We start from the raw sequence: 27,972 nt of genomic DNA, 5'->3' as shown, positions 1-27,972 counted from the left end.
TGCAAGTGTTATCTGGGATATTCAAATGCAAAGACTACGTTTCAAGATAACAACTCAGATTTATAACCTGGCCAAAGGGAATCAGGGACGGGTAGTCGGATTTCATGCAAGGAATTCTAATTCTGAAACATTCAAATTCTGTAATGCTCGCAATATCAGGTTTCAAATCCTGTTCCCGGTTCCCTTCTAGTGCCTGGAAGAGTCACTGGTATTCCGCTCCTGTAGGTGCTTGGCACATTAATGCACTGTTGTTTGCTGGGAAATCACCAACCCTTTTACGTTATTTACTCCTTTTTATGGTTGCGTGAATTGGCTGCCTGGCCTCCTGTGAAATTACAGCATTGAGGTAAGACAGACCGGGTGAAATATTCCAAATACACTGTGATATTTTCTTCTATTGTTCCACTTTAGCATGATGTGTCGATGCCAACATTGCCATATTCGAGCAGGCATGGGGAATGATTCCACCTAAATCAGAATTGGCTCATTTCAGATTACTGCCTTACTAGTCAAAGTTACACATCAGATTAGTGGATATTAAAGTCACATCGCCATTTGTACACGTCAAGGGTGGGATGGGTGAGTGGGACCAGTCTCTAATAACCAATTCTTTGTGGTGCCTTGTCTTTTTGGGTGCTTCTGTGCAGCCATGGCAGCCCATGCAGCAAACAACAACGGCAGTGTCTCTATCTCAGTTCATGTTTCACTCAGTACTGTAACAAGCCAGTCAATTTTGCCCCGTACCCATGCAGGACATGCCAAACGAAATCGAAAGTACTGAAAGGCAATACTTGAATGTTGGGTTAGACACTTTTCCTGGTTCCATTTGACCATTCGCAAGGGTTTCGTTAACGATCAAACCTGAAAAAAAGAAACGAGATTGGTTTGTTTGGGTACTAAATGACAGTTCCGATGAAGTTAGCAATTTATTTAATGATTGTTAATGTACTTCTGTCTATGCCTTCCTCTGTCTTGCAAAACGAATGAGCTGTAGTGCCAACAAGTTAATCTTTTCTCTCTGTCGTTTGTCTTGTGAACACAAATGTCTAGCCAAATGGATTTATGCCTGCAAAAAAGACAAAAAATTAAGAAAAAAATGTGTGTAGACCAATAAGAATAATCCAACTTGGGTACGTAAATATGGTGCTCACTTGGTTGAAAATTGGAACGTAAATCTGAGATGGCATTGGACACATTCTTGAAGGCCTCCAGTGCTGAACCATCTTCAGACTGCTTTAACATCCTTTGGATTCTTAGCATGCTCACAAAAAAATGCATCCTATATGGTGAACCCCTCAAACACACTTGCATGTTTATTTCAACGCAACGTCCCACCCATCGCTCCAGAGCATCCACAAGCTCATCCGATCCAGTGGTTCTGCAACAATCAGTATTACTATAGAGCCAAATGTTGACCACAAAACGGTGCATTTTTGTTTCTTGACCTGGTGCTTATCAACATATTCTTAAGGTGCTACCACAGATGTGGACTGCAGGACCCCCGTTGTGGCTCACTAAGCAAAGCCACCGTCCAATAGACCTGCCTCTTTGAGCTCTTACGGACACTTCTCTTCTCTGGAAGAACAAGCACCTCAACACGGTTTACAGACAAACATCTCTTTTTGAAATATGGTGCCATTTATTGCTTTTCACACTGCACAAAGAAGCATTGGTGCAGCGAATATGTTCATTTTTTTACTTCTTCCCCAAATTTCTGTTCAAGTTTATGTATATTTGTTTGATAAAAATGTTTAGATGTTTAAAATCTGCACTAGGATTTCTCGTAAAAGATGAAAATGCATCATTTTGACATCCATCCACAGGCCTAAAAGTACTTCTGATAAAAAAGGGATCGCTAAACATGTAGAAGGTGATTGCCGTGTTGTATATTCCTGTCATCTCTATGTCCTAAGCCTATGTGTATTTCTTCCGTTATTGTAGAACTGGCTTTATATTTTGTTGGAAAATGATCTTATTAATAATGATTATGGTTGTAGGATGAGTTGCTGCTGATTTTAGAGTTGTTATCCATGCTGTTGGAGACAGGTAAATTACCTGTGGAAACAGATTGTGTTAGATTGTCACTGTATTTCAGATATGGGGTATGACGAATGAAGGCACAAAGTTATTATTAAGTAATTGAGTTTCTACTAACTGTAACATTTCTTTTTTCCTTAACTGACTGTACACATTAATTATGTTGAGAAAATAAGATTTATTTGATGTTGTCAAATACAAATGGAAGTAAATTGTTTTGTTTGATTGCCATTATTTGAGAAAAAAAACTGATGTCTAGTAATAGACCTTATTTTTTTGAAAAAGAAAACAAAAAACATTATTAATACTGACAACATATGGTGCTATGGTTGTTTTTGTAAACTTTGGTTTTTAGGTCAAAAAGGGAAAATCAAAAGAATATGTTGAGCCTTACTGTACATCTATATATGAGACTGTTCCTCTCTGAAGACTGGAAAAATAAGTATAGTATTTGAAAAAAAAAAAAAAAAACGAGTACAAACATATATATATATATAAACTGTATGCTTTACGTTTATGCACAATTTGCCCAATGACAGATCAAAGTGGTTATATACTGATGTATATGTTCAGATGTGTATGTGAATGTTTACTGATATGATAGAGATAGATTTCCCAGAGTAACAAATTGTTGTTTAATAAAGATATTACATTATTACATTTTTATCATCAGATTGCTTCAATCGAATTACGATGAAAAATACATTCATAAGGATTATAAAGCCCTACAATATATTCAGAAACCTTTTATAAATGTTATTATTATTATTATTATTAATAAGTATTATTAAATTCTTATTAATTAAAATTAACTGTTCCTAGAGTATACAGAGTTTGGTAAAACAGCATTTTACTATTCAGCGTTTTCCTTGGGCCTTACATTATGGAATGAAATGCAAAGTGTTATCATGTTAGAAACAAATCCATCTCTAAATATTTTTTTTTAATCTTTTGAAGTCTTACCTGGAAGAATCATGTGAATGACTTGTGTAAATTTCAATTCGTGATATTTTGTGTGTGTGTAATTTTGTATCTGAAACTTTTTGTGCTGCCATTTTGGCCAGGACCCCCGGTAGAAGAGATGCATATCTTAATGGGAAATTCCTGGTAAAATAATGGACAAATGAAATGAAATTAAGCATAAGCTTGCAGTAACTTGGGACTGGGGGTATGATTTTAAATATTATATAATTTTGGAGGTGGTTAACCATCATATGGTAAATATGCAAAATACATTTGCTATAGGGGAATTACCAACCTACGTCACACATGACGTCACACGGGTTCAACTGCGCATACCGGTTGCAAAAAAATACCGGTTGCAAGCATGTCCTGTTGTGCTGTAGGATGCCAAAATCGAAAGTCCAAAATTAGAAAACTTAAATTTTACCGTTCACCACACTGCTTTTAATGCCAACCGCAGACGTCTTTGGCTAACAGCTATCAGAAGAGCTGAATGGAGTGAGGACCTAATCAAATCTGCTCGACTCTGCAGTCATCAAATTATACCAGGTAAGTTTACGCTATCCTGATTCATACACATTACTCGTTTTTGATTGCGGCAATGATTTCAGCGAAAACAGTTAAATTTGTTTATTAAACTGCGGACACTGAATGCTTGGAATGAAATGTAAAAAGTTCACATACCCTGCCATACAGGTGCAGATTCGCTGTCAGAATGCAGGTGTTTCGCTTGTTGATGATTACCCAGGCCTTGTACAGTTCCGTCTTCTTTTGTTGTCTTTGGCCAGGCAGAACCTCGGTTTCTAGCACTACAAAGTTTTTAATCTGGTAATCATGGAACATTATTTCTTGCACATGACCATGACGTTAATTTTGCCGAATGACTGTGCTAATCACTAGGTGACAAGCTGTTGCAGTACGCTAAAAGCATTATGTAAATAATATATATATTTATATCAATATAACTAATCTCTAATACAACAACAAACTCTGTCCCGCACCGCATGTCATTCCCTCGCTGTAAATGCTAGCCCTCCTGTTTTTTTCTGCAACCTTGATGCGTGCGCATCCTGAATGTTTACAAACCAGTAATTCACCAATATTGATAATAACAACAGCATAATAATTGTTTTTTAAGAAAATACATGACCATGTAACATAGACATGATAACAATTACAAAACATATTTGCCATATAACGTTACCTTTTCTGAGTTATGTTATACACTATAAATTATAAACATTTTTATTTTTTTAATTTAAAAACCATTTTGCTAAAAGATTAAAACTAGAATGGTCACTTTACTTGTTACAAACATAAAACTTAAGTTGATTTTGGCATTTTAAATAGCTTATAGGCTATATTTTCTTGTTAGTCATATTGTGGACAATTTAGAAGTTTGCTCCATTTTTAAAGGTAACCCTTTAAAAAGTTGCTTTTAAATCATAGTGAAAAGACAATGCAAAGCCCAAAGCTACAACGAGTAATATAAACTTCCCATCTTCTGTGTTTATTAATAATAACTTACCGTAAGTATTTATAGTATGTGCTGATGAGGTTTTCTGTTTGTCTCGCAAAGCACTATGGGTAGACGTCCTACGCCCAAAATGGCGGCAGGATTGAAAAGTTTGTTGCTGTTTTTGTTTTATTTTATTATATCTGTTCGGTCTCTGTCCTTTTTTTCATAAACTCCAAGTTTTACCTCGACAAATAAGGTCGCTCGTTTCTTGACGGTCCATTAGCACGTGATTCTGAATCGTCGGTTTGTTTTGTTAGATCGCCGAAGCGCCGCCGTTGACGTGTAGGAGGCAGATGGCAGTGAATTCGTGGACATCAGCACATCTAATACAGCGAAAATGAAGAGCATTTGTACGTAGAGATGGAGGAGGATGTAAAGAAAGTCAAAAAGGTTAGTTAACGCTGTAATGTGACCAGAGTTTACTCGTGTACGACACAACAACTGCTTAGTAGCTTAAACGTGTTGGCCTAACTTAACCACGAATTAACACAATGTTAACTCTCTTTTAAAACATCCGTGTGTGTATTCATACCTTAAGTTATGTTTAGAATAATTTCCACTCGTTATCCTGTGACTAAACTGGATTATTAAGGAAATAAGTGGTGCCGCTCTTTAGTCATGAATACAAGTTACTTACGCTGGCCAAAGATAAACACTGAGATTCTCAGCATGTGACTTTACCGTGATTGTAAAAGATCTGGCGGTTGACATTTCCTTCTGATTCTTGGTGGCTTTTGGTAAAGTATTCATATTCAGTCAGAGATGTACAGAGCCCCCGTATGGCCACGTAGAAAAATCTACACTGGTCTCTGGAGGTTGATTTCGTGGTTTGCTATGTAACGTTAACGTTAAATACTAAAAGCCTCAAAACAGTCCGTTTAGCATTGAGGGAAAGTTGTTTTTTATTTACACATTTGCTCAGTGACAACTTGTGCCACCGTTCCTATATTGTTTACCATGCTACTTTGAATATTCTGGCAGAAATAGCATACTAGGATGACTTCAAAACCGCATTAGCACTGTTTAATTGACTGTGAACAATTCTGTAACGTTACTTTGATAGTATTTGGCTGCTAACATGATGTAATTATCTAGAGTTGGCAAAAAAAAATACTTTTCTGAAAATATAATGTTAAGTAAAAAGTCAGAATAAAAAAACACTTAACCTCAATCTGTTCAGAAATGGAACTAACCAAAAACTGCTTACAAAACACTTTAGTTTTTTCAACTCTGTCTTTTAGTTCTTAATGATAAAAATGTCTAGGTCCTAATATATTTTCAGCTCAGGATTGTGAACCTAGAATTCAAAGACTTTCTAGTGTTTCATTTAAATTATTCAGGCATGGTTATTTCTAAAGTAATATTAAATAACCTAAATAATAATGAGGTAAAGTTGGTTTTATATTCGCATGTATGTTCAGTGACAACTTGAGACATGCTCCCTATATTGTTTATCATGCTACTTTGAATATTCATTCTGAAATCGCATGCAAGTGACTACAAAACAGCGTTAGCACTGTTAAATTGATTGTTAACAATGTTGTTCTTTGATAGTCTTTGGCTGCTAATATGATTTCCCTATTTATAATTGGCAAATAATACTTTTCTGTTAAAGTGTAATATTAAGTAGAAAGTCAGAATATGAAAACAACTTTACCTCAATCCGTTCAGAAATAACTAGCCAAAAACTGCTAACAAAGCTATTTTTTTCACACTCTTTGTCTTTTATCTCTTTATCATAAACAATGTATAGATCAAAATTTGTTTTCAGCTCAGGATTGGGAATTTAGAATTAAAAGACATTCTGGTTTTCAAGTAAAATTATCCAGGCATGCATTTAGCCTCCTTACATTTAAAAATAATATTGAGGTAAACATGTTTTATGTTCACACATTTGTTCAGTTAAAACTTGTGACATACTCCTTATATTGTTTACCACGTTACTTTTAAATTCGTTCTAAAAATCGCATGTAATTATGACTTCAAAACAACATTAGTTTAATTGACTGAACAATGTACTTTGATAGTCATTGGCTGCTAATATGATTTCCCTTAGAATTGGCCAAGAACACTTTTCTGAAAATATAATTAAGAAAGTCAGAATATAAGAACAACTTTCCCACAGTCTATTCAGAAATGATAACTGACCAAAAACTGCTATCAAAACCATTTTTAGTTTTTTTTACACTCTTTGTCTTTTATCTCTTTACGATAAAAGGTCTTCATATATTTTCAGCTCAGGATTGTGAACCTAGAATTAAAAGACTTTCTAGTGTTTCATTTAAATTATTCAGGCATGCTTATATTTCTAAAATAATATTTTATAATAATGAGGTAAAGTTAGTTGTGTGTTTGCATGTATGTTCAGTAACAACTTGAGACATGCTCCCTATATTGTTTATCATGCTACTTTGAATATTCGTTCTGAAATTGCATGCAAGTATAACTACAAAACAACATTAGCACTGTTTAATTGACTGAACAATGTACTTTGATAGTCATTGACTGCTAATAGGATTCCCTTATTTAGTATTTGCAAAGAATACTTTTCTGAACTTATTTTATTAAGGAGAAAGTCAGAATGTGTGAACCAACTTTACCTCAATTTTTTTAAATATGTATATGATGTATATAAACTGGTATTACACAGTTAATATAATAACTGTAAGTATTTCTTCCTAATAAAATAAATATAAGCATCACATTGTAATGTTCAAAAGAAAAAAATTCAAGCTGGTAAACTATAAATGTGAACCTATTTTTCTATATATATAAACACTTACTTATATATCCCATTATAATCATTAGTTCTACTCAGAGAGCAGACATTTCTGATTTAAGTGAATCTCCAAGTCTGTGCTTGTGAGAGACTTTAAAAATTTCTTGGAGTACATGACAAACTGGTGGAATGTTTTATAAACTAAAAGTACTAATAAATCACCTATCTGGCCCTATAGGTGGTCTGCGCAGAATAACTTTTCTTTCAGATGACAATTACAGCTGATTTAAGGAAAGGCAGGATCACAGACAGGACTGTGACCTTTCCAATCAGTCCGGTGTTGTGTGCCTGCTGAGCTCAGTCTTTCCTCCTCATGCACTGGGGAGAATGGAGGGCTGGGCTCTCCAAAGACTCGGACAGGATGTGACGGCCCTGTGTCTGCCTCTTAATCACTACTGCGAACCGATAGTTTCTTTCCCTTTGCCACAGGACGCATGACATCCAAATTAAGCAGATCTTTTACATGTACTGTAGTTACAGTTAATTTGGTTGGATGTTACACGTTCGTTTGGTCAGTTATCTTATCAGCTACTGTATAATGTATGTTTTTGGTTGTCTGATTTACCAAAAAGGGAAAGTTTCCTCAAGTGGCCACAGGCTGGAGCTGTTGAGTCGTTTACTGTCAAAAAAACTGAGGAAGAGTTTGTCTGGTCAGTTTGTTTTATTGAAAGAAACCAACTGGAAATCCACAGTCATGGTATTGAATTATCGAACAAAGATTTGTAAAACACACAGCTTTCTTACAGTACAGCTGTAATCTATAATAAAAGTCATCTATGTTACATTCAAAAATAAAAAAGAACACATAATAAAAGTAGGCTACATGTGGTACAGATATATTTGCAAGTATTTCTTTAAACTCCAGCAAGACTTCTGATACATGCTTTTAGTAAAGCCTGAAAAAGACTAAGATAACTAAAATGATAGCACCAAAAATCATTCAAACATTTGGAACTGGTAAGTTCATCTATTAATTTTATTGTTTTATTTATTTGTAAGAAGGTTGCTATACTGGTCAAAGAATAAAAGGCGTTATTTTTAACAAATGACAAGCAGAACGGGATCAGTTCTCAGAAAATAAACTTTTTAAAAATACAACCTAAAATAAGAAGAAAATCCAACTATTTCCTTAGTCAAGACATGATATTGTTTACAGAAGATGTTGTATTAGACACACGAGACTCACACATGAACATTTTCTCAAAGCAGAAGAATCCCCAAAATGTCAATATTGCAACAGAAAGCTAGTATTCTTGTGGAATGCCCTATTTTTAATATTATCAGACAATGATTTTTTTTTTTATCTGGAGAGACTTTAAATGAAATATTTTTAAATGTGAGAGAATGTTTCTTCCATAATTGTAGAATTTTTATCAAAAGTAAACATTAAACTGATTTTGAATTTATATTATATTTTTTATTTTATTATTATTGTTATTATTGTTGTTTTTTTTATGCATTTTATCTTATATATTATTTATTGATGTTGATAATTTTTTTATCGTTCAAATATTTTATAGAAAAGTGATACTTAAACAATGTTATAAACTTTTTTTTCTTTTTCTTTTTTTTTGCCGTGACATAACCAGACAAGCTGGTATGGCAATAAACTTAAAACTGTCTACTGATCAAAGGGGTAATATCAATTATGTAGCCAGATTATTAGAATTAATTATTAATATCCTAAATTTAAAGTTATAACAATGTAAAATAAATAAATATATTTTGATTAATTTTTTTATGTAAAACCAAAGCTGAATTTCCTAAAGATTTTTATTTAATTATTTAACTTTTTTCAAATTTTCTTAAATATATATATAAGTCTTATTTCATGATCAAGAAACTTCTTATTTTCATTCAAATTGCTTAAGATATGTGTGGGAACATTTTGGGGATTGTTTTTTCATAAAAAAAACTGATTAGCATTTAATTTATTGTCTTTACAGTCACTTGAATTAATGGGTTCTTGCTGAATTTTTTTTTTTTTTTTTTTGTCTTACCAAATTCTTAGTGTGGGTTGTCTTTTTTTATTTTTTGTTCTGGTGAGGATCACTTGTGCGTCTTGTTTTCTGAAATTTCAGAAGGACACAAACTCATGAAATGTTGATGATGTTGTAGTGTCTCATTCCTTGGCTGCTCAATAATTAAGTGAGTTATAAGTTATAAATTAACATAAATATTCTAGACTGCCGTGGACATTTTTGAGCACAGTACTTTATAGCAGGGGTCCTCCAAACCCCAATGGGCCAAAAAACTCAAGCTGCATATTAAAAGTGAGCAAGGACTCCCTGATCTATAGTTAAATTTTTTTTTAAATTGCCTGGCCAATGTTAAAGTGCTTTTGTAGTACCATATTAAAACATTTGAAAGAATTCTGATAATGTTAGTTAATTCATTATAAAACATATAATTCCTACATTAACCCAATATGTTGCACCTAAATATACACCACAATAAACTGAAGTCCATCTTTCCACAAAACAATTAGTTGAGGATCTTCTCGTAGCAGTTTGACACACTTCTGAAAGATTGTTTGACTGTTTCATCACAGGAAATGGCGGTTTGTGTTCTTCCTTATTGCACGAACTATAGCTTAAAGCAGAATGTGTTTGTGTGGGGACGCGTGCGTATCGTGGGGTGTGGTTTCTCTTGCTGTTTTGAGGGAGTTGGCCTTGATCTCATTTGTCACAAGCCACATGCAACCTGTTTCGAGAGCAGCGCGCCTGTTGCTGAGGACAGCTGTCGTACGTTGACCATTTCCATTGTGTTGATACTGTAGAGGCCAGTCATGGAGACAGAGGTAGGGCTTATAGAAATCTTGTGTTTGTCCTGAAACATCTTTTTAAATACATATTCAGTTCTCCATTGCAGATCCGCAGACTTTGAAAAACAAAGTGGTTACTTAAAGATTTCTCTCCTCCTCCAGTTTTTAGCCTTAACTATTTCCAAGAGGCATTTTTGTTGAATAGCAAGTTGACATTAGTGGTTGGGTTTACCACAGAGTAAATAGCAGCCTTTTTCCACGAATGTCGATCTCATTATGCTTTTGCAAAGGTATATGGTTTCATAAAAGCCCTCAAGCAAATGTAGTGCTGCGGACATGTTGTTTTTAGCCAACAGTGCATTTAAAAAGGAAGGACCGCATGTTAGTGAGTGTGTTTTGTTGGTTTGTTCTTCATTTTTTATTGTAAAAATAAAAATCCTGTTGCTAAACATTTTCTGTGTCAGGATAACTGACACGTTCATAGAGGCTCAGCCTTGGGATTGTTGTAGTAACGGTTGCCGCATCAGTCCAGATCATATAATTCAAAGATGTCATCAGTGGAAATCCAGTATATCAGTGTGAAGTGTATACAACAAGACATCAGCAAGAATAGTTTTTGCACAACTAGCCACTAACCAAACTCCTAAATTTACGGTCACGCTGAAAAAAAAATCTCCTGCGTTTTTGACTTCCTAAAGTCGTGATGTGATTTCCTCTTTCTGTTTCTTTCTGCAGCCAGGTATCGTGTCTCCGTTCAAGCGGGTGTTTCTGAAAGGGGAGAAGGGTAGGGATAAGAAGGCTCTGGAGAAGTCCACTGAACGCAGGGCCCTCCACACCTTCTCTCTCTCTCTCCCAGACCACCGTATCGACCCAGATATTCTGCTCAATGACTACATCGAGAAGGAAGTTAAGGTATTACTCAGCTTCTGCTTTTGTATCGTGTGCTGATATTTTATTTTATTGCATTTATATTGCTTAAACTGCTTTGTTTGCCATTTTGACATTGGAGGAAAACATTTTTGTTTCTTTAGTTGCTAAAATCAAAGGTCATGTGTCCAATCCAACATGGTTATAAAGACTCAACCCTTGATTACCTCTAACATTGCATCTGCGTTTGGCAGCATCTACCACATTATAAATATTACCTGCTTTTCAGTAATTGACATTACAGGTTCTTACACAATAACATCTTGCAGCTTATTTCTGTTTTTTGTGTTTTAACATCTACCTACCAACATGTGGCATCCACCAGTGTTCGATTCTCAGTCCTTTTCTATTTCTAGTTTGTTTTTGTTTAAACAAATATTGAGGCACCAGGGATTCCACTAGTGCTTTAACAGATCACAAATCTCACAGTTCGGATCACACTACGGTTTTTCACGGGTTGGACCATTTTTTTGGATCATCAAAAAAAGGAAGGAGGCAAATTTCATTTGCTTTCCTTTTATACAAAAAAATTACTGCAAAAAACTTAGTTTTTTTTTTTTAACAAACATAACTTAGAACCTGTCATTTTGATAGAAATAAAAATCAAGAAAGAACCATCTGTAAAAAGTAAAATATTCAATATGAAAAATGATCTTTGCTACTGTTAATGCTAAATATTAAAATCTAACATCCTGTACAACATTTCATATTTATTTTCAATTTATGATTTAGCAATTCACACATAAAACTTCACGTTTCATTATAGGTGGATCATTTTTGAAAACATTTTCAGTGACATTATTTTGATGGTTGTTTGTCGCTACCCATTTGTTACACAATGTAATTACTACAACATTCATTCTCAAACATCAGTGTTTATATCAGAACTATAAACTGTTTTTCCAATACTTTTGTGTTATTTATTGTTTGTAACTAACTGAAAATGTAAAAACTGAATCTCTCGCTATCAAACACAGATTTGAATGCAGCACTTCAAAGTGTTAATAAACATATGCAAGTCATTAATCGTTTATCATTCATGTGCGGAATTGAATTGAGATCACAATCTATTTATGTTTAATTGTGCAGCTTTACACTAAATGCTTTAATGCAGGCTAAACAATCAGTCACAGAAAACATTTTTAATGAATAGCCTAAGAAAGCATTTAGGTAGGTCCCACCACAACTTTTTTTTTGTCATAATTGTATATTACAAAAAATCCAAAATGCCTTCATACACATGATTTGAATGACTTGGTATGTGATCTATTTGCAGTTGTTATAAATGTTGGATTACCCTACAAGTTCAAAAAAGTTATTAATCCGTGGGTCACATGCGTTTCGAAGTGTGGGTTGTGATCCTATGGATTATGGATCAACCGTGATCAGTTACATCCCTAAATTCCACTGTTATGCTGCCGATACCCAAATCTATATCCACTTCTGTGATCCCTCCCATAGCTAGTTATTCAGTACTTCTCCCCTGGATGTTGATGCAATCTTTTAATGTGCCCTGTATTTTTTTGTGATTATTTATAAATTAATATTTTGTTTTTAATATTATTTTCTTGTTAACTGTGCTCAATTGTATTCTAGGAAGGCTCTATAATTAATAACATTGTTATTATTGTTGTAGTATCTGGGACAGCTGACCTCAGTTCCTGGATACCTGAATCCCTCCAGCCGCACTGAAGTTCTGCAGCTCATTGACAATGCCAGGGTAAGCTCGATACTCATAAACTGTTTTATTTTGCAACATGAGGATATGTTTTCACATTGGTTCTCTTATATCTTGTGCAGAAGTCTCATCAGTTGGCTGGGCAGCTGACCTCAGAGCAGGATGCTGTTGTCAGTTTATCAGCGTACAATGTGAAGCTTGTGTGGCGTGATGGAGAGGACATCATTCTGCGCGTACCCATCCACGACATTGCAGCTGTGTCCTACATCAGAGACGACTCGCTTCATCTAGTGGTGCTAAAAACAGGTATACGGTAATGAGGTCAATTAATGAGCATTAAATTAAACACAGTGGGTTCAAGATTTAGAGTGAAATATGTGAAAAATATGTAAAGGTTTGTATAATTTGTGTTTGCAGCTCAGGAGCCCGGAGGTTCCCCATGTCATAGTACAGAGATGTCGAAATCTCCCACTCTGAGCTCTCTATCTGAGAGTGGGGCTGTGCTGGTGGAGGTCTGCTGTCTGCTTGTGCTGGCTGTTGACAACAAGGTTAGCTTTTGTCATTCTAAGGGTGCCTATTTTGGCCTTTTTAGATTTTTACACTTGTGTAAATCTGAAAAGCACCATACATGTTACAAATTTGCATAATTCACATCTTTTGAAATGTTTGGTCTGCCTCAAAGAACAGTAAGGGAAGTGATTTCATCATAAAAATGACATGGGCTTCCAAGTCCATAGTTACCACAGATACATTGCTGTTTATTGCTGCTCATAAAACAGAGGGAACTAAAACCGGATTATGATAAGGTTTGTTACATTTCATCGAGCAAGAGGGCAGAGGGGCAGTGGCCACTCGGGCCACGCCCCTGTGCACGACCCTGAGTCCAGCTTTGTTTAGGTGGGAGTGGCGAAAGGGGGGAGTATTTTCATAAAAAGGGGGCGTTGGAGCATACGCTAATTTTCACAGAGGCAAAACAACACACAGATGCAGGGGAGATAGACGATGACTACTTTTACATGGACATCAGTAGTCAAATTATTTGCAGTTCTACTGCAGTTTGGCACTTTCACCTTTTATTCAGTTTCATTTCGTGCATGCCCTCCATGACAAACGAGATATTGGATGCGAGGAACTGCTGTAAGAGTGTTGTTTTAATGGAATGTTTGATACCGCACGCATTATGGGAGGGAAAAAAAACCTCTGTGTTTCTCAGTAACTTAGATGCACTCGGTAGTTAGCGTCAGAAAGCTGTGTGTGTATAGACCATCCTGTCACAAAATGCGGCAAAAATCATACACAATGGTAATAGTTTGATTAAGGTCTTTACATTCCGCATTTACAGCAGATCTTTCAGTCCATAATATTGTAGTGATATTAACATAGTGTAAACTATGTAACTAAATCTAAAGTATGTCTTAAAAAAACGGAAAAAGTACTGCTGACGATACTAACTACCTTTGCCATCTGAATAAACATAAACAAAGCACATTGATCACACACTTACCAAATCTGTAGAGACAGGACAATCAACACCAACTGGAACTTTTTTGAAAGAAGACGAGCGGTAAATCCGGATTTCACCATTTTCAGATGCGAAAGCTCTTGGGTAAAAAAATGTTCCTTACAAACATATTTTTGTCACATGTTAGCAGACCACTGTGATCCACACTTGAGTCCAGCTCTCATAGAAGAAAATGAAACAAAACCTTCATTACAGCAAATTTATAAACACAACACTGACACGACCCATGTCTCCAAACAATTCTTCTTCTTCCACTCGTTTTAATTACAATTGTCTTCAAAGCTATATCATGCATATTAATGTAGTTGCGCCTCATTCACAATAGAGAGCGCTGATTGGTTCGAACCAAGTCTATCTCTTGAATTAATGACGAAAGCTCAAAGACGTCACGTTGTACCAGCCGATATAGACAGCCAGTCTCCACACTGGAATTTACACAATGGTTTCATGGCCGTGATGTAGCTTCTAAATTTCTTTTCAAACCAGAAGAGCTAATTTGCTTGAAATAACGCAAAAACAAACAATTTTTTAAACTTTTTTGTGAAATATGTGTTTTAGCTATGGGGGACATATATATGACTGTCAACATCTCAAAAAATGTCAATCAAAAAATAAAAAAAGTTAAAACTTTCAGTTTGAAACCTGTTTTAATGTCCCCAAGACAGTTGCTCATATGAATGGACAAAAAAATGCTACTGGTTTTAAGTTGAAAACGTCTTGTAAACGCCCCCTTAATGTCTGGGTAAACTAGAGGTTCTTAACATTAGCCCCTGAGGGACACTTTTCTGCAGAGCTTAATTTGAACTTTAACCAAACTCACCTGCATACACAACATTTTCAGCAACAAACAGGAATCCTGCTATGTTTTATTGCCTGTTCTTTTACACAACATCTGTGCTTTGGGTCCTGAAAAGGGGAATCTTTGTAAACATCCACATCATGTGTATGCATAGTACATCATATTTAGGTATGTGCAGTACTTGTTAAATTTAAAGGCAAGCATGATCAAACATACACAAAAATGTAGTACATGGTAGCGTTGGTGCTGGTCAAGAGTTTGCTAATGCTTTTTCAGCAAAATGTGGATTTACTTTATCAGTATTACATCAAATAGCAGAGAAGCATCATATACACACAACACATTCTAAATACACACCAGCACCAATGTACAGCTGACACGTTGTCACTTCCCTACATACTAACATTAACTAACAACGTGACAGTGCCAAATATGGGCCTGCCATGCATAATACAGCATTTTTGGCTTTTTTGCAGAAATGTGTTAACATAGATTTATTTAAAATCACTGTAATTTAGAAGTAAAACTTTAAAACACAAGGAGAAAACTAGTCTGTTAGTCTAATTAGGAGTAATAAGTAAAAACTCTGCTGGAAAATGGACATAACTAAAATATACAGAGAGATAGTAGTACCTTTAAGGCTATTTTCATTCAAGGTTATTTTCCATGTATTACCTCTGATTAGGCCTTATTGAGCCCAAAAAATTAAACCGACCCTACCTGAGCCCGTGCATCTTGCGGCTGAGCCCGACCCGGTCAGACATTATGTAATTTTGAGGCAGAGCCCGATTTAAATCTGACATTTTTTTTAGAACATGGGCTGTTATAACAGACATTCTCTACTACAATTTTGAGTTGTTTGAACTACAGAAATTTGTCTAGATTTATCTTACCTCCCTCTCAGGGGCATGCTTAAAGAAGTGACGAAAGAGGACATTGAAGGCGGACTATCATCCTTTCTGCATACCCATCAAACCTCTCGTTTTTGCTGAAATTCTCTGTTTTTTTGCTTTCCATACGCGCTGCACACAGGTGGCTGACGGAGGCACATTGTATAAAGACACTGTTTTCAGATCAGCTTCTGTACACGCAATTTTAATGCTTGTTTGTGCTTACACAAATGCTTGATCACTGCCTGGCCGAATATGGTAGCAGGAAATATCTGGGCTCGTGCTCAGGCAGAGAATCTAAACTCTACCTCTGATTATCGTGAGCTTTTCTTTCACAGGCTGCAGCAGAGGAGCTCTGTCTTCTACTCAGTCAAGTCTTCCAGATCGTCTATACCGAGTCCACCATCGACTTCCTAGACAGGGCCATCTTTGATGGAGCCACAACACCCACCAGGCATCTCTCAATCTATAGTGGTAAGTGAGCAGCAGTAGATTCATCATTTTGGGATTTCCTAGGAAATTTGCACTTGCCCAAAACCACAGACCACAGTCAGTTTCACATCATTATTTCTTCTGGGGTGGTTTATTGGAAACCGTATTTATGCTCCCTCAAGCTTAGTCTGTTAAATATTGCACTGACCTTGTAGAATAATGTCTCTAAATACTTTCCTATGTTTTTTTTTTCTCATTAAAGAAGACTCCTCAAGTAAAGTTGATGTCAAAGATGTGTTTGAGGCCGAGGCAAGCACATTGTGAGTATCACTTCAACTGTCCAGTAGTTTGGCACTTTATCTGTTGATTTAAGCAGTCATTGAGTCTTGTCCAATCGCAGCTCGTTCCAGAGTTCTCTAGAGGCGGGACATTCCTCTAGCCCCTCCCCCACCTCGGCCCCGGCCTCGCCACAAACCAAAACAGCCAGTGAGAGCGAACTGAGCACAACAGCTGCTGAACTGCTGCAAGACTACATGACCACAGTGAGTGTTCCTGTTCATGTGCTGTATAAAAATACATCTGCACGGCTGTTTCTTTTTATTCTGAGGTTACATTTACACTAGTGCCTTTTTGTTTTATGACAGCGTTACAAAATGGCAACAATCCTCATCTATACCGCCATTTCCTCTACATTTCAGAAAAGATCTCTGTCTAAACCCAGCCATAAAATTGTACAAAATGGTAACATCTTTACAATTATTATACACTCACTGGCCACTTTATTAGGTACACGTGTCTAACTGCTTGTTAATGCAAATTTCTAATCAGCCAATCATATGGCAGCAACTCAATGCATTTAAACCAAGTGTGCCGCAAGCCTGCGTTTCAGTGAAGGTCTCGGTCGTTAGATCGCCCCCTGGGGGCTGGCTGCAGTACAAGTCATAAAGCCCGCCTCCTCCGTGTTAATGAAGGAGACTTGAGCCCAAATAAAAAAAAATTATTACACTTGCAATAAAATATCCCGAAAGATGGTTCTGGTCGATTAAGGCACTCGTTATTGTGCTGAAATAGGTGCAGATCTTCATTTTTGTAAACAGTTTGTTTTTAGCAGTAATTTAATGCTGGGCGTGTCATCGTGATTGACAGCTGTGATTGACAGTTTCTCAAAGCAGCGCGTCTGAGCTTCGGCAGAAGATTGAAGTGTTATTATTCGATTTCTGTGTTGTTTTACCATGACAAAATGAGTTCAGCAGTAAACTATAGTTTCTGACATACATGATCTGGTGGAACACCGTTTATTCGCTAAGGTCAGGGCTTTTTTCGGGCTTTATTAGTTTGCTGATACACGCCTAGCCACCCAGATGGCAAAATACACTCGGGCCAGTTCCAGCTAGATTCTCGCCTGCCGGTGACTTACCCCTCAGAGCTCAGACTGACTACCTCTGCTGGACCTACTCCGGATGCCTGGATTAACTGCCCGATTCCAGCCTGAGTCAATCGAGCCAGATGCGGCGGCCGTGTGAGCCGGCGCTGCCGCATGCGAGCCGGATTCAGCCCGCGACGCCGCGAGTAGGTTATGCGCTGCGGTCCGGAGCTGGCGCGATTGAATATATAAAACCCTCATATTTGTTAACGTTATTACATCCATTTGTGTTGATATGAAAGCAAACGCATGCTGAGAAGTTCTGGGGGCGTGGTTGATTTTACATAAAGGGTTTGGTTGGAAGCTCGACTCTGCTCATTTTGGCGGCTCCTACTCTGGCTCCATCAGACAGTCCTTCTGCGCATGTCAAGGCTCCAATTTCAGCAGTCTTTTGCGACAGTTTGTGCCCGTCAAGCAGGCGTTTTGCCCTCAAGGCGTTCAATGGGAAAAGGGGCTGTCGCGTCGTCCATATTTTTTACAGTCATTTATTTAAACATGTAGATGGGCTACAGCAGAAGAAGACCACACCGGGTGCTACTCCTGTGAGTTAGGAACAAGAAACTGAGGCCACATTTTGCACAGGTTGGCCAAAATTGGACAGTAGAAGAAAACGTTGCTTGGTCTGATGAGTCTCGATTTCTACTGTGACATTCGTATGGTAGGGTCAGAATTTGCCTTTGTATCAATGGTTCAGGCTGGTGGTGCTGTAATGGATTTTCTTGGCACACTTTGGGCCCATTAGTACCAATTGAGCATCGTGTCAGAGCCACAGCCTGCCTGAGTATTGTTACTGACCATGTCCATCACTTTATGACTACATCTTCTGATGGCTACTTCCAACAGGATAACGCTCCATGTCATAAAGCGTGAAACATCTCAGACTGGTTTCTTGAACATGACAATGAGTTCACAGTACTCAAATGGCTTCCACAGTCACCAGATCTCAATCTAATAAAGCTCCTTTGGGATGAGGTGGAACAGAAGATTCGCATCATGGATGTGCAGCCAACAAATCTTCAGCAACTGCGTGATGCTATCATGTCAATATGGACCAAAATCTGTGAGGAATATTTCCAGTATCTTGTTGAATCTATGCCACAAATAATGAATGCAGTTCTGAAGGCAAAAGGGGGTCCAACCCAGAACTAGTAAGGTGTACCTAATATAGTAGCGGTGAGTGTATATTATAGAGCACAAATTATAACTGCATCCAATATAAAAAACTACAGAATTGAGTGGGAAAGTCACATTTGCATCACTGCCTTTAAATTCCAGTATTTTAAACTAAACAAGAGAAGAGACAAAGAAATATGAAATGTAATGTAAAAGATATGTCTAGTAATATATTTAATAATGTCAAGTTTATATTGGAAGAAAATGCTTTGATTTGTATCACTATTCGAAACACATTAATTCATGAAATGAGTTAATCGATTAAGAAATGTTAAAGCACAAACAAAATTGTTCACTTAAACACTAATTATAATGGCATTCGATATAAACTACATAGATCAAGGTTTATAAATGTCTGGCTAAATCTATCGAAAACGTACTAATGTAAATTTAACCTGGGTCTATAATTAGCTTTTGCATATTTCATTGTGGTTTTACATTGTTGTTTGCTCTTCTACAGTTGAGGACAAAGCTTTCGTCCAAAGAGATCCAGCAGTTTGCCACACTGTTACATGAATACAGAAACGGCGCCTCCATCCATGAGTTCTGTATCAACCTGCGGCAGCTTTATGGAGACAGCAGGAAGTTCCTTCTCCTCGGTTAGATGCATGTTGAGCTGGTCTAAACAAAGCTGGGGCGGGGATTTCTTTGCTGACTGACTTTTTGAATCCAGAATTGTTACTGTCAAGTTGATTAAAAATAATTTTTGTCATGTGAAATATAATTGAAATCAAATATAAACACTAGATGAAAAAGTATAGCTCCATCTGAAACTGCCTACTACTCAGTGGCTACTGCATTTGAATTTAAACAAACTACTCGGCCATTAGAAAAGTACGTTCTATACTATATGAATGTCAGTAGCAAGAATGGAATTTGGACATACTACTTCCGCCATTTTGTTGTGATCACTTGACCTACCCTTGTCAGTTGCATTGCTACACTCCAATTCATGAATTTTCTTGTGGGACATCACGGGATAGCGCAGCGTTCATGGGATGCGCACTTCAGAATCTCGCCGGAAGTAGTAGTCATCTGTGTACCTCTCGCATACAGTTTTTCGTATTCAGTTAATTCAGACATGCTACTCTGCTCACATACTGATTTTAGCGTACTATATGGTATGCAGTTTTGGACGCAACCTATGTTTTGCAAGTAACAGAAATAAAAAAATTCAAAATTGAAAGCTGAAGTTAAAAAAATCCATAATGGTATCATTTACCCAAAAATAAAAATTCTCTCAATAATAGCTTGCCTTGTATCGTTCCAAACCCCTGAGACCTTTGTTCATCTTTAGAACACAAATAAATATATTTTGGATGAAATCTGATCCAAACCTTATCCTCCATAGACAACAATACAAATTTTTTTGTCCTACCTCTAAAAAAAACAAAATCCTCAAAACACACCATATGACTTCAGTGGTTTTAGTCTGAACATTACGAAGCTACAAGAATACTGTTGTGCACATAAATCAAAAGTTATGACATTATTCAACAGTTTCTTCTCCTCTGTGTCAGTATAGGGTGCACATTCATGAGCTCTGTTCACTGATATATATACCCCAGATACCCACAAACAGCTTTCACCATTTGAAACAAAACACAGGCACATTTGCGGTAGAGCCCTGTATTTGAGCCCGAGCCCATTGGGGCCCAAATTTCTTATGCCCCTAAGGACAGGCTTTTTGCCAATTTTCACATCATAGCTAGCAGCTAGCTTTAGGCCTGCTTTGGAAATTTTTTTTTTTTAAAAGTTCAAGATCTAATGTGTGCAGGCCAGACGCGCCAGTGATCCCTTGCACATGAGATTTCTAGCCACATGCAACTTTTAGTCAACTTTTCAAATATTGACAACTTTAAACGATGAGCCAACTAGTGATGCACAGTTCAACTTAATTGAGTAAACTGACTGTGGACCACATACTGCTTGGATATCGATGTCACTTAAAAAAAAAAAAAAAACTTAAAACTTGCATATAAAAAAACAAACAGAAAAAATCCAAACACTTCTCTAAAAAAACCTGAAAAAACATAAACTTTCTATTAAATAGAAATCTGGTCTATTTCAATGGCTGTAGCAGTATAAACTGTTTGGCGGACAAAAAGACAGGCTTCAGGTCAGACTCGGGCCGAAAAGTAGGGCTACAGCCTATGTGTCTCAGGCCAGGGCCGGGCTAGGGCTTAGATTTAAGGCATGTGCAGGGCTCTAATTCACGTTATAGGACAGCAGCGATACAGGGCACCACATGCAAAAAAAGAGCTGAGATCTCTTGTGAACACATGCTCTATACTGACATTGTAAAGAATTCGTTTTAGTAGTTATATTAGTTTATGTGCACACAAAAGTATTCTCATAGCTTCATAATATTCAAATTGAACCATTGAACACATATGGCCCATTTGGGCATGTTTTTTTGTATGAAAGAATTGGGACATTGGTGTCTATGGAGGATGAGAGTGCAAGATTTAATCTAAAACATCTTCATTTCTATACTAAAGTCAGTCAGAGGTATCAGTGGTTTGGAATGACATGAGGGTGAGTATTTAATAACATCATTTTAATTTTGGGGTGAACTAATCCTTTTAAGTTGAAAAAAGTAAACCATAGAGATATTAAACTACATGTTTAAAGCTTCTTTTTAAAATATATATGTTGCTAAATTAAATTATTTTGCTAGATAAACATTCCTGATGTTTTACATGTTTAAATGAAATTTAACTAAATGAAAGTCTGCATTTACTCTGGATAGTTCAAGTGACCCAATTCTGATTTATTTTCTCCCATGTGGCACAGATCAGATATGACATTAAAATGCCTATTAGTTTTAAAAAGCCTAGATTAAAAGAAACAACTTATTAAAAAGAAAACAAAAAAATTAAACAATGCGAACTAGGGCTGTGCAATTTGGGGGAAAATGTCTAATTGCCTTTATTTATTAATTAATTACATTATTATTCTTTTTTTTTTTTTTTGCCATATTGTGATTTCGAATGGATTATCGATTTAATTTTGTAGTCAAGCTTCAGCTCAATCTGTATCATAGCTTCTTATTGCTAAACTGCAGTGAGTGTTAAAAAAAGGAACTGAAAACATTTTAACTTAACATTTATTCAAATTTATTTTCAAGTATTCAAAAATTAAACACTCCTATTTCTCTAGACCACAAATAAAAATGACCTTGTATTTCTGTAAACAAGTTGAACTCAAATTAGGGAGATAAAAAAAAATTGTTATAAAAATACAGAAAAACTTAGCAAATTAACATAGCTGAAACAACTCTGAAATCGTACTTTGTTGTTGCTTGCTACTAGATTGAGTGGCAGTGGCAATACTTTTAGTTGAGTGCTAGACACTCCTCATATAGCTGCCTGTGGTGCTTATTTATTTATTTATTTTTTTGGTGCTGGTTGTATTTCCTCGTGCATTGCCAACAATTCTTACAGATGAACTGTTTTGCTTCAGTGTCTGATTTGAAACCAAAATATTCCCTCATTATCGATGTTCTGTTTTTCTTTGATATTAATTTGTCTATTAATGTTTCTGAAGCAAATGAGTTAAGCTCCTTCACGCTTTCCTGTTTGTTTGCTTTTTATTGTGGATGTTCCGCATAGTTCGGTTGCGCAATTCTGATTGGGCAGAACGACCGTGTGCTTAGTCAATTGGCTAGTAAAACTGTAACACAGGCGCAGTCATGCATATTTGCTCTGGGTGGGGAAAATTAAATAATACATATTTCATATCGCAGCCTCTTGCGATTGTGTTTTTTTTTTTTTTTTTTTTTTTTTTTTTTTTTAGCTAATCGCAACATTTTAAATTATGATTAAATTTCGATTAATCGCAGAGCCCCAATGCAAACAAATTAAACACAGGAATGGTGGAAAGAGCACTCTTTTATTTTCAAAGCTGTCAGTCAGTGCCCACTCTTTTTTGCTTGTTTTGTTTTTTCCTGGGTCTTTGCTGTGTGTAGTGTAAATGCAGAAATCAGACACTTTGTAAGATGGTGTAAGCAGGTCACCAAAAAAATTGGATACAGTTACAAAATTGGAATTTCTGTTTTAGTTCTGTATCTGCTGTTTCTAAACGTGCATCAGTCTCTCATCAAACCTCACCATTATTCTTATTGAGCTCTCCTTGTTTTGTTTACTCCAGGACTGCGGCCGTTCATCCCCGAGAAGGACAGCCAGCATTTTGAGAACTTTCTGGAGACCATCGGCGTGAAGGATGGCCGCGGAATCATCACAGACAGTTTCGGCCGTTATAAGCGCACGACGAGCTCTGCGTCTGACTCCACCACGAACGGAAACGGTGCTGCGGGCGGATCAGATGAGGGAACAGCCACCTCTGAGGGCGACGAATGGGACCGCATGATTTCAGACATAAGCAATGACATTGAAGCCTTAGGAAGCAGCATGGATCAAGACGGCGTGCCATCTTGATGCCACGGCTCTCGGTGAGCTTTTGCCAATCGCCACACACAGGCCATCGGTCCGTATTGCTGTCTGTTTGAATCTGACAATGCTGGAGTTTGGATGCTGTATGGATGCCACTTCCTGACCGTCAATTTTATTTTTGTTTGTCGTGCCATATTGTTGAGCGTTTTTAAAGAGCTGTGATGGAAGGATGTGTATTGCTGTGGACAGCAATCGTGTTCCTCTGGGATGTTTATTGGCAGTATCTGCTACCACTGAAGAGAAACCTTGTTGTTGGGTAGATGCGGCTCTTTCACACTGATCTGAGTTTGCTAGGTTCCCATTTAATAGCAAGTAGGGCTTGTGATATGTCGAAATAAAAATAGCAGTGTATACTTTCATCTATACTTTTCACTATCTAATAAACATTTAAAGCCCTTTTACATAAGGATTATAACAATAATGTCAGATATGTTTTTAATATTGCTTTAAAGAGTCTACACTCACTGGCCACTTTATTAGGTACATCTTCTAGAACTGGGTTGCACCCTCTTTTGCCTTCTAAACTGCCTTAATCCTTAGTAACAGATTCAAAAAGGTATTGGAAATATTCCTTTGATTTTGGTCCATATTGACGTGATAGCATCATGCAGTTGCTGCAGATTTGTTGTCTGTACATCCACGATGCATCCCGTTCCACCACATCCCATTAGTGCTAAATTGGATTGAGATCTGGTGACTCTGGAGGCCATTTGAGTACAGTACAGAGAACCATACATATAATGTGAATGTCACAGCAAAAATCGAGACTCATCAGAGCTGGCAATGTTTTTCCAATCTTCTGCTGTCTAATTTTGGTGAGCCTGTGAGAATTGTAGCCTCGCACACAGAGTGGCACCCGGTGTGGCACCCGGTGTGGTCTTCTGCATACCTAGGTTGTATTGTGGTTATTTGAGTTACTGTTGCCTTTCTATCGGCTCTAACCAGTTTGGCCATTCTCCTCTGGCATTAACAAGGCATTTGCGCCCACAGCACTGCCGTTCACTGGATATTTCCTCTTTTTCAGACCATTCTTTGTAAACCCTAGAGATGGTTGTGCGTGAATATCCTAGTAGATCAGCAGATTCTGAAATACTCAGACCAGCCTGTCTGGCACCAACAACCATGCCACATTCAAAGTCACTTAAATCACCTTTCTTCCCCATTCATATGCTCTGTTTGAACTGCAGCATATCAGCTTGATGCCATGTGATTGGCTGATTAGCAATTTGCATTAACGAGGAGTTGTTATAAAGTGTCCAGTGAGTGTATGTAACCATAGAGGCATCATTAGCTAAAATTCCTATGGTGTACCAGACATGAACCGTTTTCCATATTGGATGGGTCGTATACACATGTGAATATCTATGTCTACAATAGACTACAGATGATTATTGCTAAACTAACACAATACAACAAGACAAAGGTGTTGGCTAACTTGATATTAAAAAGTTATTACAATTTTTGAATACTTTTAGTGTTGTATAAATACGTTTAAAAATGCAAACCAAAACACGCACACATTAAAGGTCATCCCGTTTTTATTTTTAGGAATTTAAAAAGTTTAACAACCAAAGGCTGTTTTTCTTTTTTTTTTACTGTGAGCGACGACATGACACGTTCACATTTCCTTTTTTTTTACTCCAGGACTGCGACTGTATTTATTTATTTTTGTTTACCTTTTATTTGGATTGGATGGTGGAGGACAGACAGGAAAGCACTGGGAGCAGAGAGAGGGGAAGGATTGGCATAAGATCTTGGGCTGGTATGAATGAATTTAAAATTATTCACCCCCTTTAAATTTATTTTCTTTTTTAAATATTTTCCAAACGATGTTTTACAGAGTGAGGAAATTTTTACAGTATGTCTGAGAATATCTTTTCTTCTGGAGAAAGTCTTATTTGTTTTATTTCGGCTAGAATAAAAGCAGTTAGTAATTTTTTTAAAGACCATTTTAAGGTCTAAATTATTAACCCTTTTAAGCAATATATTTTTTTCGATTGTGTACAGAACAAACCATCATTATACCTAATTAACCTAGTTAAGCCTTTAAATGTCACTTTAAGCTGTATAGAAGTGTCTTGAAAAGAATTTCTAGTCAAATATTGTTTACTGTCATCATGGTGAAGATAAAATAAATCAGTTATTAGAGATGAGTTAAAACTATTATGATTAGAAATCTGTTGAAAAAAATCTCTCCGTTAAACAGAAATTTGAGGAAAAAATAAACAGGGGGGCTAATAATTCAGAGGGGCTAATAATTTTGACTTCAACTGTATTTGTAAACAGTCATTGTTTTGAACCTTTTATGCTATTTGAGCATTTGAAATTAAATTTATGGAATAGTTAGTATCACTTTTTTATTTGGGTGTATTTTTATTAATATTATTATTATTATTTAGCAAGTTTATTTAATTGTTCAGCCCCTAAAAGATGGTTCACCTATGTTTTAAGTGTTCAGAAGGAAAAAAAATTGTTTCCTAGCCTTTTCAATAATGTTTGCACCCCCAAAACAAAGTCATGCCACTCATTCTAGAATGAGTGATTATTTTTAAGATATAAAAAATCAAGTCATCTTGTAAACATTTCTTCAGATCCCCGAAAAAGTCAGATATTCCTAATATCATGTTACTTTAATATTAAAAAGGATGACTGCACAAAAATGCAATGAAATTTTGTGAGCAAAACAGATCTGGCAATAGCGAACCTCACACACTTCCAAAACAAGCAGCTTTATGGTAATAATTCCACACCTTCATGTCGATCCAGACCCCCCCCCCACCCCCACCCCCCCCCCCCCCCCCCCCCCCCCCCCCCCCTTAGAGACCTTCATTCATCTTCAGAAAACAAATTAATATATTGTAGATGAAATTGAAGAGCTTGCTCATTCTCCATGAATGAAGAAATACCTAAAATATCATCAAAACAGACCATAGGCCTTCTGGTTCATGAATATTATCAAGATACTGGGATTCAATTGTGAGCACATAAAATAAAAGTAAAGAGTTTCTTCTTAGTGTCAGTACAGAGCGCACGTTCCCGTTTGCATGTGTGCCTAAGATGCGCCTGTGTTTTGTTTCAAACATAGGAAGTCATGTGATATACACAGTGCTTGTAAACGAGCGCAATATACTGACACTGAAGAGAAAAAAAAAAGTTAAATAGGCATTTATTTGTGTTCTTAACATGAAGGAAGGTCTCAGGAGTTTGAAGCAACACAAGAGTGAATAATTAATAAAATCATATTGAAGCGGGCTCAGATCAGCGTGAAGAGTTTATTTCTCCCTGGAGTGTGTGGAGCGTTGCTGAGTGGCCTTCCTAAACTGTGTTCTGGATCGCCTTATGTATGTTGTAACCTGAGGGAAGTGAAGTGCAGTATATTTCCTCCTGCACTGAAGTGCTAATCGAAACTTGACCCATTTACACCTGTATATTAACTGGTCAATGTGTTACACTTTTATTTGGTTTGTCTAATATGTATTTTTCACTCCTTTTTATATTTTGTTTCAGCCAGGATTGGTTATAATAACCCAGTTATAATCATGTGGGTTTGTTCAGGTAGGAAATGTAGCACTATATATATTTTGGGGGTTTTGACTGAAAACCTGGACAGTGTGGATATTAGACAACGTCAGTTTTCTGGCTGATTGAGAATGCAATATTCTGTACACTGCATTACACCCGTGTCCCGTCATTCATTGTATCCTCCTCAGAGTTTTTGGTAACCTAACGTTGTGCCTTGCAGAATCACTGATTGTATCATCCAACGTTGGATGTAAGTAATATTCTGTAATCTGTACAGAAACGCGACTGAAGTATGAGTTTATTAAAAAGTGAAGCACTTAACGTGTATTGCTTTTTGTCTCGGAGCACTCTGTAGTGGAGCAACTACTTAACACAAATGGACTGATGTACTTTACATCCTGATTTACAGAGCTTTAGTCTTTACAAAAGTATTTTGGTAACACTTTTGCAATTAGTTACTGTGTTTACTAACATGAACAAACAATGAGCTGTACATTTCATTACTGTATTCATCTTTGTTATTAGACATTAGGTCATCCATTTTTAGTTCATGTTAACGCATCAAGCTTTACTAATGTTAACAAACATGAATGTGGATTTTAATAATGGATTAATACATTATAAATTATGCTCATTATTGCTTTTACAATAGGCAAAAATAACCAATGAAGCCTTATTGCTGGTTTTTAACCCTGGCTTAAAGTGATATGTATGAAATAAAATGACACAGTTAATTTACTCACCCCCAGGCCAACAGAAGAATTTAAGCTGAAATGTATTCGATGAGTCTAGTTTTAGGCTGTTCTTAAATGTGTATCCGATTTACACTGATAGCCCAAATTTAGCCTTGTTTTAGCCAAGCCGTCTGTGTTTAGATGTCTATTAGACATCTGTTAGACACAATTGCTTGATTAGTTTGGTTCTTGATGATTCATAAAATTCAAGTCAACTGCTACTGAAACATTGAGAGTTTAAAAAAAAAAAACATTTAAGACGTAATGCTGGCTTTTATAGATAATAAGTGGCATTTTCAAAGGAAAGCTTACTCTGGAGTCTTAAGGCAAAGTCATTTACACTCTTTATGTTGATG

The 27,972-nt window shown here is 36.5% G+C and overlaps 1 protein-coding gene and 1 long non-coding RNA gene across 4 annotated transcripts; one reads left to right on the top strand and one right to left on the bottom strand.

The window, feature by feature from the left end:
• Positions 1 to 747: 747 nt before the first annotated feature.
• On the bottom strand, positions 748 to 4,747 carry LOC141379552 (uncharacterized). 2 transcript variants are annotated; one of them, XR_015518322.1, is made up of 7 exons: positions 4,529 to 4,747; positions 3,685 to 3,809; positions 3,300 to 3,377; positions 3,001 to 3,141; positions 1,152 to 2,055; positions 950 to 1,066; positions 748 to 861 (listed from the first exon to the last, which is right to left on the bottom strand). It is a non-coding gene; the product is annotated as an uncharacterized LOC141379552 (long non-coding RNA). The 2 variants fall into 2 exon arrangements; XR_015518321.1 differs by lacking the exons at positions 3,001 to 3,141; positions 3,300 to 3,377; positions 3,685 to 3,809; positions 4,529 to 4,747 and having other exon boundaries at positions 1,152 to 2,717.
• Positions 4,582 to 27,203, top strand: ccm2 (CCM2 scaffold protein). Of its 2 annotated transcripts, none has more exon segments than NM_001002315.4 (10): positions 4,582 to 4,909; positions 10,798 to 10,974; positions 12,626 to 12,709; positions 12,790 to 12,973; positions 13,085 to 13,215; positions 16,217 to 16,352; positions 16,573 to 16,630; positions 16,711 to 16,852; positions 19,367 to 19,505; positions 23,059 to 23,960. In NM_001002315.4, coding segments are annotated over 10 exon segments (1,368 nt in total). In that variant the 5' UTR covers positions 4,582 to 4,879; the 3' UTR covers positions 23,346 to 23,960.
• Positions 27,204 to 27,972: the final 769 nt, after the last annotated feature.

This window comes from Danio rerio, chromosome 20, assembly GCF_052040795.2.
Source record: "Danio rerio strain M-AB ecotype USA chromosome 20, GRCz13ab, whole genome shotgun sequence".
NCBI classification, from domain to species: Eukaryota; Metazoa; Chordata; class Actinopteri; order Cypriniformes; family Danionidae; genus Danio; species Danio rerio.
This window is presented reverse-complemented; position numbering and strand designations above follow the sequence as displayed.

Bases quoted from the DNA above. Each gene is read 5' to 3' on its own strand.
- ccm2 (XM_087296589.1), top strand. The intron at 16,353-16,572 runs GTAAGTGAGCAG...TTCTCATTAAAG, and splicing joins GCATCTCTCAATCTATAGTG to AAGACTCCTCAAGTAAAGTT. The intron at 19,506-23,058 runs GTTAGATGCATG...TGTTTACTCCAG, and splicing joins CAGGAAGTTCCTTCTCCTCG to GACTGCGGCCGTTCATCCCC.